The sequence below is a fragment of the Canis lupus genome, chromosome X (assembly GCF_011100685.1).
Source record: "Canis lupus familiaris isolate Mischka breed German Shepherd chromosome X, alternate assembly UU_Cfam_GSD_1.0, whole genome shotgun sequence".
NCBI lineage: Eukaryota > Metazoa > Chordata > Mammalia > Carnivora > Canidae > Canis > Canis lupus.
The window spans coordinates 55,121,396-55,136,976 of record NC_049260.1 but is presented as its reverse complement, the minus strand read 5'-3'; the positions used below and the strand labels follow the sequence as shown (position 1 = coordinate 55,136,976).

At 49.2% G+C, this 15,581-nt stretch overlaps 1 protein-coding gene across 8 annotated transcripts in view; it reads right to left on the bottom strand.

Moving 5' to 3' along the window:
• Window positions 1-1,267: 1,267 nt before the first annotated feature.
• Window positions 1,268-15,581, bottom strand: part of DLG3 (discs large MAGUK scaffold protein 3) — a 55,446-nt gene continuing 41,132 nt past the window's right edge. For 5 of the 8 annotated variants that reach the window (XM_038587632.1, XM_038587636.1, XM_038587637.1 and 2 more), the window contains 10 exons: window positions 13,976-14,152; window positions 13,677-13,752; window positions 12,765-12,864; window positions 9,091-9,132; window positions 7,723-7,773; window positions 6,800-6,901; window positions 6,029-6,201; window positions 5,504-5,613; window positions 4,771-4,862; window positions 1,268-3,470 (listed from right to left, as the gene is read on the bottom strand). In XM_038587632.1, coding sequence (XP_038443560.1) covers window positions 3,364-3,470; window positions 4,771-4,862; window positions 5,504-5,613; window positions 6,029-6,201; window positions 6,800-6,901; window positions 7,723-7,773; window positions 9,091-9,132; window positions 12,765-12,864; window positions 13,677-13,752; window positions 13,976-14,152 — 1,030 coding nt within the window. In that variant the 3' untranslated portion in view covers window positions 1,268-3,363. Of the gene's footprint in view, window positions 3,471-4,770; window positions 4,863-5,503; window positions 5,614-6,028; window positions 6,202-6,799; window positions 6,902-7,722; window positions 7,774-9,090; window positions 9,133-10,861; window positions 10,908-12,764; window positions 12,865-13,676; window positions 13,753-13,975; window positions 14,153-15,581 lie in introns of all 8 variants that reach the window. The other 3 variants (XM_038587634.1, XM_038587633.1, XM_038587635.1) reach the window with 3 other exon arrangements.

Genomic DNA, 15,581 nt, shown 5'->3' with positions numbered 1-15,581 from the left:
GCCGACTTGTCAGCAGCAGGACCTGGGGAATATCCTGGCATTGCCTCGAGGAGATGAAGAGATGGGGCTCTAGCCATCTGGCCACGACAGAGCTTAGGGTCGGGGCAGGCCTACCTCGGGGGTTTCTGAGTTGCTCAGTATCTTCCCCCTGGGGCTGAGTTTTCTTTGGCTGAGCCTCCCTAGGAGGAACAGCAGCTGCCGAGACAGACTGAGCCTCAACAGAGTGGGGTGACAGGGCCTTAGCACCCGGGAGCTGGATTCCCTTAAGCCCTCCAGGAGCACTTTGGGGACTCCTTTTTATCAGGCTATGATTCTAGCAAATGAGAGGACATGTCAAAGGAAGCCCCCTGCAAACTTTAAAGCGCCACAAACAGGTAAGGAGTCTCCTCCTTCCTGTGGCTCAGCGCACACATGTCATGGCTTCTCTTTCGATCAGTCATGTCTCTTGACCATGATCATGGACGGGGGTGGCTCCTCAGGCTATTGCACAGAAGTCACTTTGCCATCGGCCGTGTCCCACGTCCCTGCTCTCAATGCTCCTCCTCTCTCTTCAGGGGGCCTGCCACCTGCTCTGCCAACTAGGACCTACCCTGGACCCGTCTCTCCTGTTTTCCCCTGAGCTCAGTGCTTTCTGGAAAGCCCGGGAGCTGGCAGGCCAAGCTTGTCCATGCCATATTTGTTACTCAGCTCCCTACTGCTAGTTTGGCCCCTGCTTTTTCTAGCAAACGTCTTTGCTGCAGCAGGCATTGCCCATCTTGGCAACCTTTTGGGAAAATGTCGGCATCTTGCCACCAAGAATATGGACATGCCTCACACCTCGTCAGTTCTGGGGGACAGGGTTTGGGGCCACAGCAGAAGACCAAGCGCATAGCGCCCACGAAGGAACTGGTACAAACATAGTAGTCTAGAACCATCCAGAGGAATACCTGACTCAGTCAGCTGATGGTCACAAAATCTGGAGTCTTCTGAAGATTTTATTTTTGAGAGAGAGCGTGTGTGCATGACTGCAAGTGGGGGTGTGGTGGGGAGTAAGGCAGAGGGGCAGACGGAGAGACAAGCAGACCCCACACTGAGTCCCACGTGGGACCCGACCTCACGACCCATGAAACCCTGACGGGAGCCGGAATCAAGAGTCCGATGCTTACCTGAGCCACCCCAGCACCCCTGAGTAGAGAGCCTTTGGGGCCCCAAAGGTTTGAGACTTCTTCCTATGGCTGTGCTGCCACCCTCCCTTCTCAACTCCTTCAAGAAGGTCTCTGAGCCACACTTCATTGCAACTATCATTTATTAAAAAATATATGTCTCCTTGGAAGGAACACTGGTAAACCAACTAGTGTCATGCTTACTTTGAATCTTGATTTCCTTCCCTGGGAGGGGCAGAGGGTTGAGCATCATTCAGAGGATACATCACTTAACATCAGAGAAGTCAACATTCCCGGCTCACCCCCCTCCTCACCAGAATCACCATTGGCCATCGCTTCATCACTCATTGCCTTCAATCCAGTGTACTGCCCAGGTGAAGCTGCTGCTCTTTCTTTACCCTCATTCTGGGCCCCACACTGTACAGTTAGCCTCATTATGCTGGTAGGAGAACTGTTAACACATTTCCTAAATGCGGCTGGTGGCACTCGAAGAGTTTTCGACATGGTGTTTGCACTGCTCACAACACTGCGGACTAGGAAGCAACGGACTGGATCCCAAGGCCAAGCACATGCATGTTCTCCCCAGTGTCCCACCCAGCGAGGGGGTAAAGGAGGCTTGGTGGCATCCAGGGAGTGTGGCAGGGTGGGCCCGAGCCACAGCTGCTGCCTGCACTTGTATGGTCAGAGAAAACCTCCCTTGACCGTAGTCACAGCCTTCTGACTCTGGGAAAAAAAAACCCACGGCTTCCTGTCTCACCAGCAAGGGAATCTTAGCTCTATGGGGTCACACAGAAGGCCTGAAAATCTGCTTTCTGCCTGAAGAAACAGTCAGCTACCAGCTGTTGGTGCATGTGCTGGGGTAGGGCATATGGAGCAGCTGCCAAAAAAAAACCCAGATCCAACTTCTCATTACATGGCTGGCCAAGCCCAGGGCCGTGCTGCTGTCCCAGCGTGGACAGCAAGTGACTCCCAGTCACCGTTGGGGGGGGTCCCACCAAGGAACCTGAGGGAGTCCAGCACGTTCCCTGCACGAGTAAAGGGATGTGCTCCCACCCAGAGCCCTGGCTCCCCCCTCTGCTGCCTGGACAGCCATGCCTGCTCACCTCCTTTCACAAGGCCCGGCTCCTCCACAATGTCAATGAGCCTTTACAACACTGTCAATTGGAGTCTACGCATTCACTTAAATAGTAAAAGTAAAATTTGGAATAATGAAAAGGCTGACACGGTAGCACAACATGGTTTTGGTTTAACAGCAGCTTAAAAATGAACAAAAAGGAAACCTCTCATGCAGACACATCAGGTGGCATAAAACAATAGGCAATTTAATCTGGAGCACTGTTAGCCATTCTCTTGCTTTCTGCGCACGGACTGACTGCATCTCCGGGGCAGCAGCTGTTTCAGGGTCAAGTGTCCACCCCTCTCACCCGAGGAAAGGCCCTCTGGCTGACCCCGCCGAGAGAAAAGCCCAGCTTTCAAGAGAATGACCGAATGTGAGTGCCCCTGGTACAGCACTTACTACCACTTTTGATACCTCCCCAACCAGTTGGGATAGAAGATGCCATCTGATTGGAATATGAAAATTAAAGCATTTCTCTAATAACACAGTACCATTGATGAAGTCTCCATAGATTTTCTAGTCTGAGTGTGTGTGAATATATATATATTATATGAGAGTGTATAATATATATATATAATAATTTCTATATATTTTATATAAATTACATATATATATCTATATATAAATAAGATACTTTCTGTCGCCATACGTTGCACCGTTCAGCACTGCATGATGGCAGCACAAGAGGCCAAAACGCCCGGGGGCATCTCAGCACGCGGCACACTGAGCTCGCTTCACAAGCCGTGCAGCTGTCCGGAGCCTGGCTTTCCAGCAGTCCTCCTCTCTTCTCGTCACTTCTGCTTGGTTTTTATGAAAACAATGACTCTGATGGATTTGCACCTGTGCTAGCGCTTGGGAAAGGTCCATGCAGGAATGGGCACAGTCACATGATGAGTGAGATGGCATCATCCCAAAAAATAAACTAAAACAAAATGAAGATTTAAAAAAACAGAACAGGACTAGAAAACTCAATTTTTGGGACATATCTAAAAAAGGGGACAAGAACAGTAGTCATTTGTTCTCCTGGTGGGGACAGGACTGAAGAGGGAGGAGGGAAGAGGGACTTGATGTCTTCTGTTCACAAGAGTGCTTGGTGGGGATTCTTCAGAGTTTTTCAGGGGATGGGACCCAAATGTAGTGCCCAGACTGGTCCTCGATGATTTGTTTGATCTTGTTGTAAATCTCTTCCAGTGAGTCACCCTGTACAATGGCTAAAGTGGAGAGGAAAACGGAATTGTTAGTGTGCTCCACAGCACCCTGGACCCAGCAATCTAGCCTGCCCCATCACCCTACGGCTCAGCCTAGCCGAGATGCCCACGTGGATGTGGACTCTGGTTTCACCAGCCTGTGAGCCTAGGGCCAGGAGGGAAAAGGGCAGGTGCTGGAAGCCCACAGCTCAAGGTCACCTCACTGAGACGGTGAGACTAAGAGGCAACGAACAAGAAAATGTATTGTTCAAACAACATTTACCGAGCGCCCCTTAAATGCCAGACTTTGCAGCTCCCGTTGCTCTTGGCAGCCATGAAGCCAGCAGCTGGTCACTGTAAATGGCCTTAGTAGAAGATCTGGAAAATCCCAGTTATCCAGAGAACCAAAAAAACCGTTTCTAGCAAGAGGCAGTGCTCCTGGGGTCATGACTTCTGTTCTACATCAGAGGTTGGCCCGGCAAACAAGGACATAGATGTTAACAGTAAATGGAGCTCTAGAACCCAGGGTCTGAGGGTGTGGCTACGAATCCTTCCCCCGCTTTACCCAGCAGCACTACCAGCTGGGGTTTACTCAGTACTAACCTGCACATAAATGTCACTGTACTTTTTTTTTTTTTTTTCAAAATTTTCCTTTAAATTCTAGTTGGTTAACATATAGTGTAATATCAATTTCAGGAGTAGAATTTTGTGATTCATCACTTACAAACAATACCCAGTGCTCATCTCAACAGGGATGACACACTCCTTAATCCCTGCCATCCATCTACCCACCCCCCACCCACCTCCCTGTGACTCTACTTTAAAGGTAAGCAACAGATGACACAGAAACTTTAACAATCTTTTAGGAACTGACCTTGTAAAATAGGTGGCCATATAACACACACATACACAAACCCAGTGACAGACAACTTGAAGACCACACTGAGGAATCATCATCATCAACAAACATTGATCAGCACCTAAAACATGTGAAACCTAGTACTAGATGGAGGGGAGGGGAGGAGTTGAGAGAGAGAGAGAGAGAGAGAGAGAGAGAGAGAGAAGCAAAGTAACATAGGGAGCCTACAATCTGGGATAGGAAGAGAAGACGAATAAAATGATCCAAGGCAGCAGTTGGTGGTGGTGGTTGATACTACAAACTGGCTAAACTCCTCCAGCTGGATGGAAGGAACTTGAGTATTCTGGAAAGATCTGATCTCCAAAGCATCCAAAAAGTCTGTGCAGGGTATCTAAGCCTTCTGGAGACACTTAAAGTTGTCTGGCTGGTCCCACGTTATCTGAGCTGGGCAGCAGGTATTCTCACCTGTGAAGTATTCTCCAAACTCCTGCTCCAGTTTCATAGCTTTGTCATAGATCTTATTTGCTTGTTCGTATGTCTGCCGTCGGTTCATTTCCCTGCCAAAGACAGAGGAGAAAAATGATACCAAACTGGATTCTATGTAGTTTTTTTGTTTTTTTGTTTGTTTGTTTGTTTTTTTAGCAAGTGAGCATGAGCTGTGGTGGGAGGGGAGGAGGGCAGGGGCTGAGGGAGAGAACAACTTTTTTTTTAAGAGTTATTTATTTACTTTAGAGACAGCACAAGTGGGGGAGGGGCAGACAGAGGATCTCGAGCAGACTCCCCACTAAGTGTGGAGCCCGAAGTGGGGCTCCATCTCAGGGCCCTGGGATCATGACCTGAGCAGAAATCAAGAGTCAGATGGTCAACGGACTGAGCCATCCAGGTGCCCCCCAGATTCTACATTTTGATTAACATAAAGTATTGCTCCCAGGTTCCCTAAAAATCTGCTTAGCTGCCCTGAGAGCAACAGTTGCCCATGGCTCAACATCTTCCTCAAACCTTCCAGGTTTAAAAGTGCAACTGGAATGCATGTGCGTGGACACTCAAATCAGAAGGAGCCCTCGGTGACCAGCCAGGGTGCAGACTTTCCTCTGAGCTTCTACCAGGTCTTACCCCTGCCCAGCAAATCAGTTTATTTTTTTGTTCCTTTCCAGGGCCCTCTCCTAGCTGGGAGTGTCTGAGTCTTGCAAATACTTACATAAGTGCTTCAATGGATTTGGGCTTGATGAAAATGGCTATGGGGTAAAGTTGTGCTTGCTGCAGCCTCTTGATAGCATTGCCAGAAACATCTAAGATACAGTGCTTGCCCTGAAAAGGCAAAGACTCTATCAGCTTGCCCAGTCCCAGTCTACCCAGCCCCAGGCCCTTACCCAGTGGCAACCCAAACATCTGGCTGAAAGGAAGCCAGGACCACTCTGAGAGGCCAGAAGATTCTACCCCTGAGGCAACACCCAGGCCCCCATTTTGCTCCTACTAGCCAGAAAAGGCCACATCTACAGAGGGGTCCGTATTCATGCCGGTGACAAGCTGGGGTGAGTTGCATGGAGATGGCCAGCCACCTCTATGCAGGGCCTGGGAACATGCAGAGCCGGCACAGCTTTGGTCAGCAGTGCCATTCAGTAGGCCCTGTGCTGAAAGGAAGAGGACCCTAACAGAATGTCAGCAGGAACCCTTTGGTTTTTCCTTTGAGGGTTATACTTAGCAGGGCCATCTCCTCTCTTACCCTCTCTGCAACTGCCCGCACTGACTGGATGCTGGTCCCATAGAGATTATCATTAAATTGGCCTGCTTCGATGAACTTGTTGTCCTGAATATCCTTCTCCATTTGTTCTCGGGAGACCACAAAGTGGTAGTCTTGTCCATCCACCTCATTATCACGTCGAGGCCGAGTGGTATCTGAAGGAAGAGACGAGATGCTATATGGCCCAAGGACAATGACTTGCCCCAGGCCAAAAGAGATGATGTGTTCCTCTCTCACCAGGGTCCCAGGGCCACTCCAGTATTTTCCAGGTGAGCATGTGGGGTGGCGAGGAGGGAAGTAGCTTGAAAGAAGTTTTTCTTGCCTACTTCTCTTATAACCACCAGGTCTCACACACAGGGAGCTATCTGCTTTACACTGGTATAAAGGTATAGTTTCCTAGGCCGTAACCTGGCAGAAGATGCCAAATGTGGGACAGGAGCCAGCAAACCTAACAAGCTGTCCACAGGGCTAGGCCAACACTACTTGGACTGGGCCCCCAGTAGTCCAATTCTCCCTGACCCTCCTCACTTAAACTTTTCTCCAAGGGAGGCAGCAGGCCAACCTGATGGCTTAGGCCTCTCAACCCCATCAGCCTTGTGAAAATCTACTGCTGCCTAATCTCTTCCAGAGCGTTACATACACCCTTGTTCCCAGAGAACCCTAGAACCTGCCCCAGACCCCTTCCGTAAGACATCAGAGTAATAGTTCCCAGGGCACTAAGGCCTCCCTTCCAAAACCTTCCTGGGCTCTTACGCGGCACACAGGATCCAAATTTATGTGGGAACTCCGATATCAGGTCATCGTTGACTCTGTCCTTCATTGGGCCCAGGATGATCACAGGTCTTGCATAGTGAACTGGACAAAGAGAGCATGGAGGTCATGAGCAAGGCCTCCCACCAGACAGCCTGTTCTACCTCCAAGTCTGCCTAGAGCACTGAGGCTCTGGAGCTGCCACTTAGGGCAGTGTCCACAGCCATTCTCTGGCTTTTAAATACAAAGACATCAAAGGGCCTTTAATTGGAAAATATCTAAATCCAAGGCAAGTCTGAAATCAGAAGCAATCTGTTCTCCCAACAGATTCGGGAGAAATCTCTGCATGGGCACCAGCAGCTAAGCAAGGTTTTTTCTAAGGAGCCACTACAGGGAGGGACTGGGACCTTTGTTTAGGCAATGGTCACAGCCACTGAAACTGACCCTTGCCATCTTTGTAAACCTGTCCTATCCTCTAGAAGGCATCTTGGCAGCAACAAAGGTAGAGTGAGGGGTGCACACTGGGTTTCCTTCCCCTTTTTCTTTTTTTTTTTAAGATTTTATTTATTTACTTGAGAGACAGGTGAGAGAGAGCATGAGCAGGGATGGGGGGTAGGCAGAGGGAGAAGCAAGCTCCCTGCTGAGCAGAGAGCACGACATGGGGCTCGATCCCAGGATGACCCGAGCCGAAGGCAGACGCTTAACTGACTGAGCCATGCAGGCGCCCCTCTTCCTCCTTTTCTCTAACACTAGGAAGGCATAGAAGAGAAGAAGATGCCCAGGGGCCAGATGTGCAATAAGCCAATGAGTAGGATGTGCCTTCCTACTCCCTCATGTTCTTCCCTCTATTGATGCCACCAACCCCAGTGTTGGGCCCCATGACCACGAGACTAGCTTGAAGGCAAGACTCTCAGACGGCGGCTTACTTTCTTGCCGTGTCACTGGCTCATATGACAAAATTGCATCCTCTTGTCCTTCTGCAACAAAAAAGGGAGACATGTTAGCACTTTATAATCTGCCTATGTCCTGGTCCCCCTACAACATCCACCTCACCCCACCTCTGCCAGAAAACAGCCTTGTCAAGTGGTACTTATTACCACCTGCCATGTGGCCCTATCTGCTACAAATTGGCAAGAAAGCATAGAAGCCCTTCACCACCCCTGGAACAGGAGTCAGGAGTCCTCTCATCCAGCAAAATATAGCTGACCAAAGAGACAAGACCCAGAAGCCGTGAAGCCTCCACCAAAAACCACCCCAATTTCTCAGGAACCGTTCTTACAGGTAACTGTCAACTATGCTCAACTACCCTCTTGCTTCGGTAAGAACCATGGGGAAGCTTTAACTCGTTGAGAAACACTGCCCATGTCCCCTAATCTGTAGGCAGGGGAGTCAGAGTACTCATGCAGGCCCCCCAAGTTGCAGACTGACTTTGCCCTTTTAAGGGTTTACCTATGCGCCCCCCTACACTGGAAGAAATATCCAAAGGACTCAAGGCTGGGCTAAGGTCCCCAGTGCCCTTTATGAGCAATGCTGAGCCCTGCTCTCTCCTCATGGTAGAGCTCCATATATCCTAACAATTGTTAACTTTTCCTAAAATAGTCACCAAACCACTTGGTTCTGGGTGCCTGGAGGTCCCAAGTGGCTGATGGCAGTGCTGGGGAAGGCAGTATTTGCATCAAGTCCCAGGATGTTTGCTCACAGGCTTCCTCTGAGCCTAAGACCCGTGGGCAGATTATATAAGACCTCTAGCCACAGTTTGCCAGAGGCCAGTGCTCCCAATGTTCGTGGGGTTCCAAATGTGGCTTCTGTGGCTTGATCACGGGATCTCTGGAGGAGAACTGGGCAGTTACCTGATCACTTAACCCAGCAAAAAGACAAAAGACACCGAGGCTTAACCCAGGAGGTCCAAGAGACCTGGAAAGGCAATTCAGGACAATATCCCACAGGAGCCATTTGTTGGTCTCTAAGCAAGTCTGTAAAAATGGCAGCATTTACAGCCCAGGATGCCCATGGCAGGGATTTACTTACTGGCAGCTCACCCTTCCCAGGGCCCCAGGGACAGCTTTAAGCCAGGTCCTGACCCGAAGTGCAGGCCTTATACTCTCCTTTAATTCATGGCCCAAACCCCACCCATAAGGACAAAATGGCCACAGCATTTCCAGGATCTCAAAGTGTACGTGGCTAAAAGAAGCACTAGCCTCTGAACAGATATGGCAGCCATGCAACAGTGGAATGAGGATGGCTGGGACACGTAGTGGAGCCACACAACATGGGGGAGAATGACACACACTTACTGGAACTGCTTTCGCTGTCACTGGTGTTGGATGTCACTCCCTCTGCAAGCCAACAAGAAAGAAGACTCCGATTCAGAACACACCACTGAGAGGTCACACGCGGCACAAAACTCAAATCCTCTAGGAGGCAAGACACTGAGCTGCCACCGAGTCAGGCCACAAGAGGCCTGCCACATCCAGGCTACCAAGTGGGAGGCAGAGCTCCAACCTTGAGCCCCTGGCCACCTCATTCTTGTCCCCAGAGCCCTCTCAGTCTGCCAAATCCCTCCCTATATGCTACAAGCCTTCCATCCTTTGGCAGCATCCTCTTCGTCTGAATCCAGAGAACTGACTTGGATGGTTTCCAAATCCTATCTCAAAACACATCTCCCAAGACTAACAATAGGAAAGGAAAGGCAGTGACAGTGGCAAAGAGAAGTCCAGGGACCAGGCTGCTCTTGAATCTCCTCCCCAGGCAGAGCCCCTGAAGTACAGAGTTGGGCAGTGCTCCAGAACTAAGAGGCTAACCACTGGCTGGGTTGGAGCTGTCAACAGGGAGATGCTCTGACAGTTCAGTAGGACCAACAACCCTCCTGCCACCACTATCACGTAGCCTCCTTCTCCTCGCTTGGCCTAGTGGTGAGGGAAGATGCTCCTCTGTCCACATTAAGACAGACATGTCAAAACACAGAAACAATGGACACAGAACACTTGTAGGCCAAGACAGCCATCCTGTCTCAGACCACTGTGCCTACCCTCATCGAAGTGTGGGCACAGCAGCCACACTCAAAGGAGGCACAAGGTACTGTGTGGCCCAAACAAAGCTCACCACTCCCAAGACGACAGGCAAATGAAGATGAAGCACAAACACAACTATGGACAGAGACACTGCTCGTTTCAGCCAAGATGACACTGCTCCAGACTGTGATATGCTGTGGCCCCCGTAGGAAGAACTGGATGAGTCGCTGCCCAAGGCTGGTTCCTGACCCTCTGAGGAAGCTCCTTTACCTTCACGCCTTTATTACTTATTGAAGGAGAGTATACACTGACAGAACCTGCCTGCCACAGCCATGTGTATGTGCCCCTCTGTGCACGAGGGAGGTGCTGCTAAGATGCTGTCATCATGGTCCCTTCATATTTCACTCTAGAATTATTTTCCAGAGAGGAGAGGTCAGAGTTTTCCCTAGCTAAGGCACTAAATATATATATGGTCCATAAATGCTGCTGAGACCCCCCCTGCCCCAACCAGCTTAGACCCTTAGAGATGTTCCATGGAAAGCCAGCCCATGGCTGTTTCCTGAGGCCCCTGAACCTGCTGGGATGTCCCAGATGCACAATGGGTAAAGGGCTTCACAGTACTCTTGCCTTTAGTTAGACTGAAACAGCTCATTCCTAAGCACAATTCTTTAGTGCTGTGTCACTGGGAGAAGCAGCCAACCAGCAGGCACCCCTCACCTCAATAATAGGCTAGAGATGAGCTGAGTGGTCATCCCTGGGGAGGTGCTTCTTGCCCACCTCATTTCTGAGGCAGGGCGCCAGGATGGCTCCCCACCCCTTCAAGGTACAAAAGGGAAACACAGACATGAATGATGGGCTTTTATCAGGGTGCCAGTGATCCAGAGCGAAAGTTGTGACATTCAGAGTCACTTGTTCCACTTCCTGCTGTGGTGTCAGAGTTCTCACAACACTGTCCTCCCCTCCCCCTTGCCCTCACCCACATTCCCTACACCCCCAACCCCAGCATCTCCACTCATGCCAGAAATACAGTTAGTGGTGTGTAAGTTTGACTTACTCAGATTCTTTGCTCCATAATAATCGTCACTTAACCCAGGGAAGTCCTGATTTCACAGACAGGAAGGACAAAGTGAGAGGGAGGGAGGGAGGGAGGGAGGGAGGGAGGGAGGGAAAGAATTGGGACAAAAGAGAAAATAGAGAAAAAAAGACAAGGGGAAGGAAGAATAGAGAGCCAGGTGAGCATTAGTGACAGGAGTATGAAATACTGTGAAGCCCTATAATCATAGTGGGGTTAAGAACGTTGCTATAGAAAGAATGCCCCGGGTCGGACAAGATCCCTGTGCTTCATACTGCCCGACTTGCTGCTGGAGAGCCTCAGAGTGGACTACCTTTCTGAGGTGGTCTATAGTCTATAGCCTGACAGGACAGGACAGGCGACTTTCTAAGGCTTAGAGTCCCTGCTTTGGTTGACTTTGTAGTTGCAGAGCCCCGGTCTCTGGCTCTGCCCCTGTAATCACCATTTCCCTGAGGGAGCACAAGAGAGCTAGCAGAATCACCATCATCCCAAGGAGCTTTTGCCTAGTACTGACTCTGTCCAAACCCTTCAGGGAAAGCTTCACGTAGTCTCAGCTGTGGCCTTCAAAGCTGACCGGAGTTGTGCAGACCACAGGGGATGAGATCAGCTTCTGGAGAATCAGCACTAGGCAAGTTTCAATTCTCACCCGACAGGCAACCCCTGACCCTCAGAGCTGGGCCATGCAACAGCGAACCCTCCTCAGGCTAGATCCAGCACAGAGGTTCCGGGGCTGATCCACTGAACTGTGGTGACCTCACATCAGACCCTTTCTTATTGCTCACGAGCAGAACCAACTGCACATGGTGCTTCTTCCTGTGCTACCCAGGATTATGACCCATAACCCTCCATTTGGAGGAAGGTACCCTTGGATCTACTAGCTATCGCTCCAGGTGGCAAGACCTGCGTAGACCATGACCACGAATCCGGCCGGCCTAGACAAAGTCAGTCTCCTATCAGTCCCAACAGCCCAGGACCCCAAGGCCTCTCTTTGTGAGGCAGGAGAGGAGAGGTTTACAATTCACCACGAGCCATATGAGAAGTATTTCACCACTTTGACCTGGTGTGTAAGGTTAGGGTCAGCAGTTCATTTCTGAGGCATACGGTAGAATACAAATATTTCTCAGGATTATATTGGTTCTTAAAAGTCCATTTAGCCTAGCTTCTGGCCTTTTCTACTGTTTACTGTTGTTCAATAAATTTTTATTTAGACAATGTTGAGTAATCCCCCTTGCACATCAATTCCTTTAAGCAGGAAGGATTTTATTTTGAAGGCTGGCTCTGGAATCACTCTGGGATGACAGTGAGCCTATTGGAGCTGTGTGGGCATCCAGGGTGCATATGCACATGCATGTAATTCAAGAAGCAGGTCCAACTCCAGGTGTCCAGGGAAGAAAAGGCTCTTCTCTTAACGTAGATGAGTAAAGTTAGGGAAAGAAATCACAGGAGGAAGAAGCCAGGAGAGCAACTCGGAGTCCCTAGACCTGGTTCTCTTGAAAAACCATTCTTCTAAACCTGACACTGTGGCTGAAAACTGCTCATCACTCCCACAGGAGAGCTTCACCGGACCCCCAACGTCAGTGCCAGGGGAGTCCTGGTAGGCCAGCTTTGCAACCAGTTGGTCCTTAGAACTTCCAACATTCTTTCAGAGTGAGCAGCTGGATAAGAGAGACCCAATATCTCCCTGTGCAGGCCAATTTCTATGCTGACTCCGCAAATAAGCAAGTATGCACGCGCACACATGCACACATGAACAGATGGACAGGGACACACACACACACACACACACACACACACTTTCCCCCATCTTCTCATTAGGGGAGGTGCAAATGAGGAAGAGAGGGTGGGGCTGTGGGCAGTCTGCTCTCTGTACCCTGCTGCTACTTACGTTCCTGTATGCTGCTCTCCTGGGCCATGTTTTCTTTGCTCTTGTAAAATGGAAACTTTCGAGAGAGGCGGAAACTCTTTTTACGTTTCGTTTTGATCGACTGTGAAAGAACATGAAGATGGAGGGGAAGGACAGAAGAAAAAAAAAACAGAACAATGGATTTTAAAGCATGCAAGAAAAACTAAAATGGAGACAATGGTGAGCTAAATAAAAGACCATCTCTCACAAATGGAGTCTATGAGATTAAATGAAAGTTGATGTAGGAGGAAATTATGTTTACAGGAAAATGTTGTAGGGATGTTAGAGGTTTCTACCTAATCCAGACTCACAGCACTCATTGGCACTTTCTAAAGGACAAAGGTCACTGTAGCCTCCTGGACACATCCCTAAGGTGCCACTGATACACACAGAGTCATCTACTCCGTGTCTCTCTTACCTCTACTGCTCCAAAAGCTCTTTGGCCTACAAAGCTCATAGAAGAAAAGGGGTGAATGACTGAGCCCTCATGCCTTGTTGGTCTGAGGGGTGGTCAGAGCTCTGAGGCTGGCCTTCCTTGCTGGATAACAAGGCCAGGTTCTGTTCAGGGTCTCCACAGCTCTGACAGGGTCTGCGGCCAGGGAGATACCCACAAGTGGCTTCATGTGCCCAGAACAAGTCAGCCTTCCAGACAGTCGAACTCCAACACATCTTCAAGAGTCAGTAACCCAGAGGGAAGGAGTACAGACAGGACACAGAGTTTGAGTGCCCTCTCCCTGCTTTCTGAAAAGCAGTCAGTGTTCTGATAGGACAGAGCCAGCCCCCTGAAAAAGAGATATTCTGTTGTGCTCCCCAGTTCTCTTATCCAGCAGACAGACTCCAAGCTTCTTACTCCTCTTCTCATATTGGCTGACTTCCTTGGGGATCCCTACTTACCCTGTTAGACTCCATCATCCCCGTCCTGGCATGGAACTTCACGGTTTTCAATCGAGCTCTTTCTTTCTTTTCCACCCTGTTTTGGAGTCAGAAAGAAGTCCTGTTACTTACTGCCAGTGCATGGTCTCAGCAGCCACTTTTTGGCTCACTGAGTCATAACCATGTCTTAAGCACCAACTCTGTAACAGAGGAATAATAAAGCACATTCATTGCTCTCAAGCAACTTATAGTATAATAGGTAAAAAAGAAATCAATACCAGGAAGAGGGCAAGGAAGACCTCAAGAGCATGACAACTCACCTCTTTTTACTGGGGATCACACCGATTTGCTCACTTTCTCCATGTGGGGTCACCAATCTTGCCTGCCACCACTCATCATCAGATGCATTAATGACATGCAGAATGTCACCATAGGAGAAGCTGAGCCCCTGGCTTGGCAGGCAGCTGTCCCGAGTTCGATCATAATCAAACAGGGCCCTGAAATGCACAGCGAAAGATGAAGTCCTCATCCTAACCCTAAATGCCAGGAGTCTGACTCTCCTGGAAGGACGGCAGAGGACGGCCAATGCAGATAGTCAGCACAGACCTACCAGCCCCAGAACAGACCAGAGGGAATTCTCCAGGAGATTGCATCCTTCGTTCGGCCTCGATGTCGTAGATACGTGCCTTTTCTCAAAGAAACATCCCACTCTCCCAAGAAGGGGAATAAGAGAATCTCTTTCATGAACCCCACGGTCTCTAAGCTTCTAGACATAAGGTGGAAGTCCAAAGGAGAACATACTCAACAGTCTTCCCCCTCACCCACATCCTAAGGAAGCAAGTTGGGTCTACCAAAAGGCTTTCTCAGTTTATAAACATATCTTCAAAAGGTAGTTGAAGGCAGAACATAAAAATGTTAACTACAGCCTCAAACAATGAATGGTAAATGCTGCAGAGACACAAAACAGAAAAGGACCCTGTGTCCTGGGACAACTAAGGAAAAAGCAAAGACTGACATTCATCCACACAATGATAAAGTTGAAAAGGACCCTACAAAGAAGTCTCTTCATTCAGTCTTTCAGTCTCTCACTCTTACGTAGAGGGAGAGGGGGGCTCAGGGAAGAATAATGTGACCCAGATCACATACCTATCTAGGTATGTGAGGCCTAGGATGGAGGCCAGCTCCTCTGACAAGACATGCAGAGTAGAGTGCTAAAGGAGAAAGTGGGAAAAGGTGGGCTTGAGGAAGAGGAGGAGCCCAACCTGGCTGCCACTGGGAGTCCTAGGAAATGAGGTTAGAAATAAAGGCCTGGGGCAAATTTTGGAAGGTCCTGAATATATCTGATCCACTGGCCCCTGAAACTTGAGAGTAGGAAATTGACATGTCAAAAGAGCCTTAGGAACGTGAATCCACCCTCACATGTAACAGGGTAATCATGGAGTGGGATGGGTGGATTTGAAGGTAAATTTAAACCAAAACTACAAACTCAAAGGATCCACCACTGACTCTGGCTCCAGTGAAGCTGGCTCTTCACAACTAGCTTCTAGCTTCAGGAAACAAACTCACCTATATGAAAGTCTACTTTTCTCAAACACTGGATCTCACTGCGAATTGGTGATTTCGGTGAGAAGTTTGGATTTTTCTACTCGAGATCTAGGGTCTGACTCTTTTTTATATTCTCTGTTAGCACTTTTGTACACACAGCCCAGTGCATTTCCAGAACTAGTTCCAAGATTTAGAATTCTCCCCGTGGTGTGGTAGTCTGTGGCTCAGCTGCAAAGTAAAACACACTATTTCCCCATGTGCAGCCCCAAATGAAATACAAAATGTAGTAAAACTGTGCAGAGTGAAATACCCATCTACTTTTTAAACTTCTTGAAACAGAATTCCTAAAAAATCAGTATCAGGGGCGCCTGGGTGGCTTAG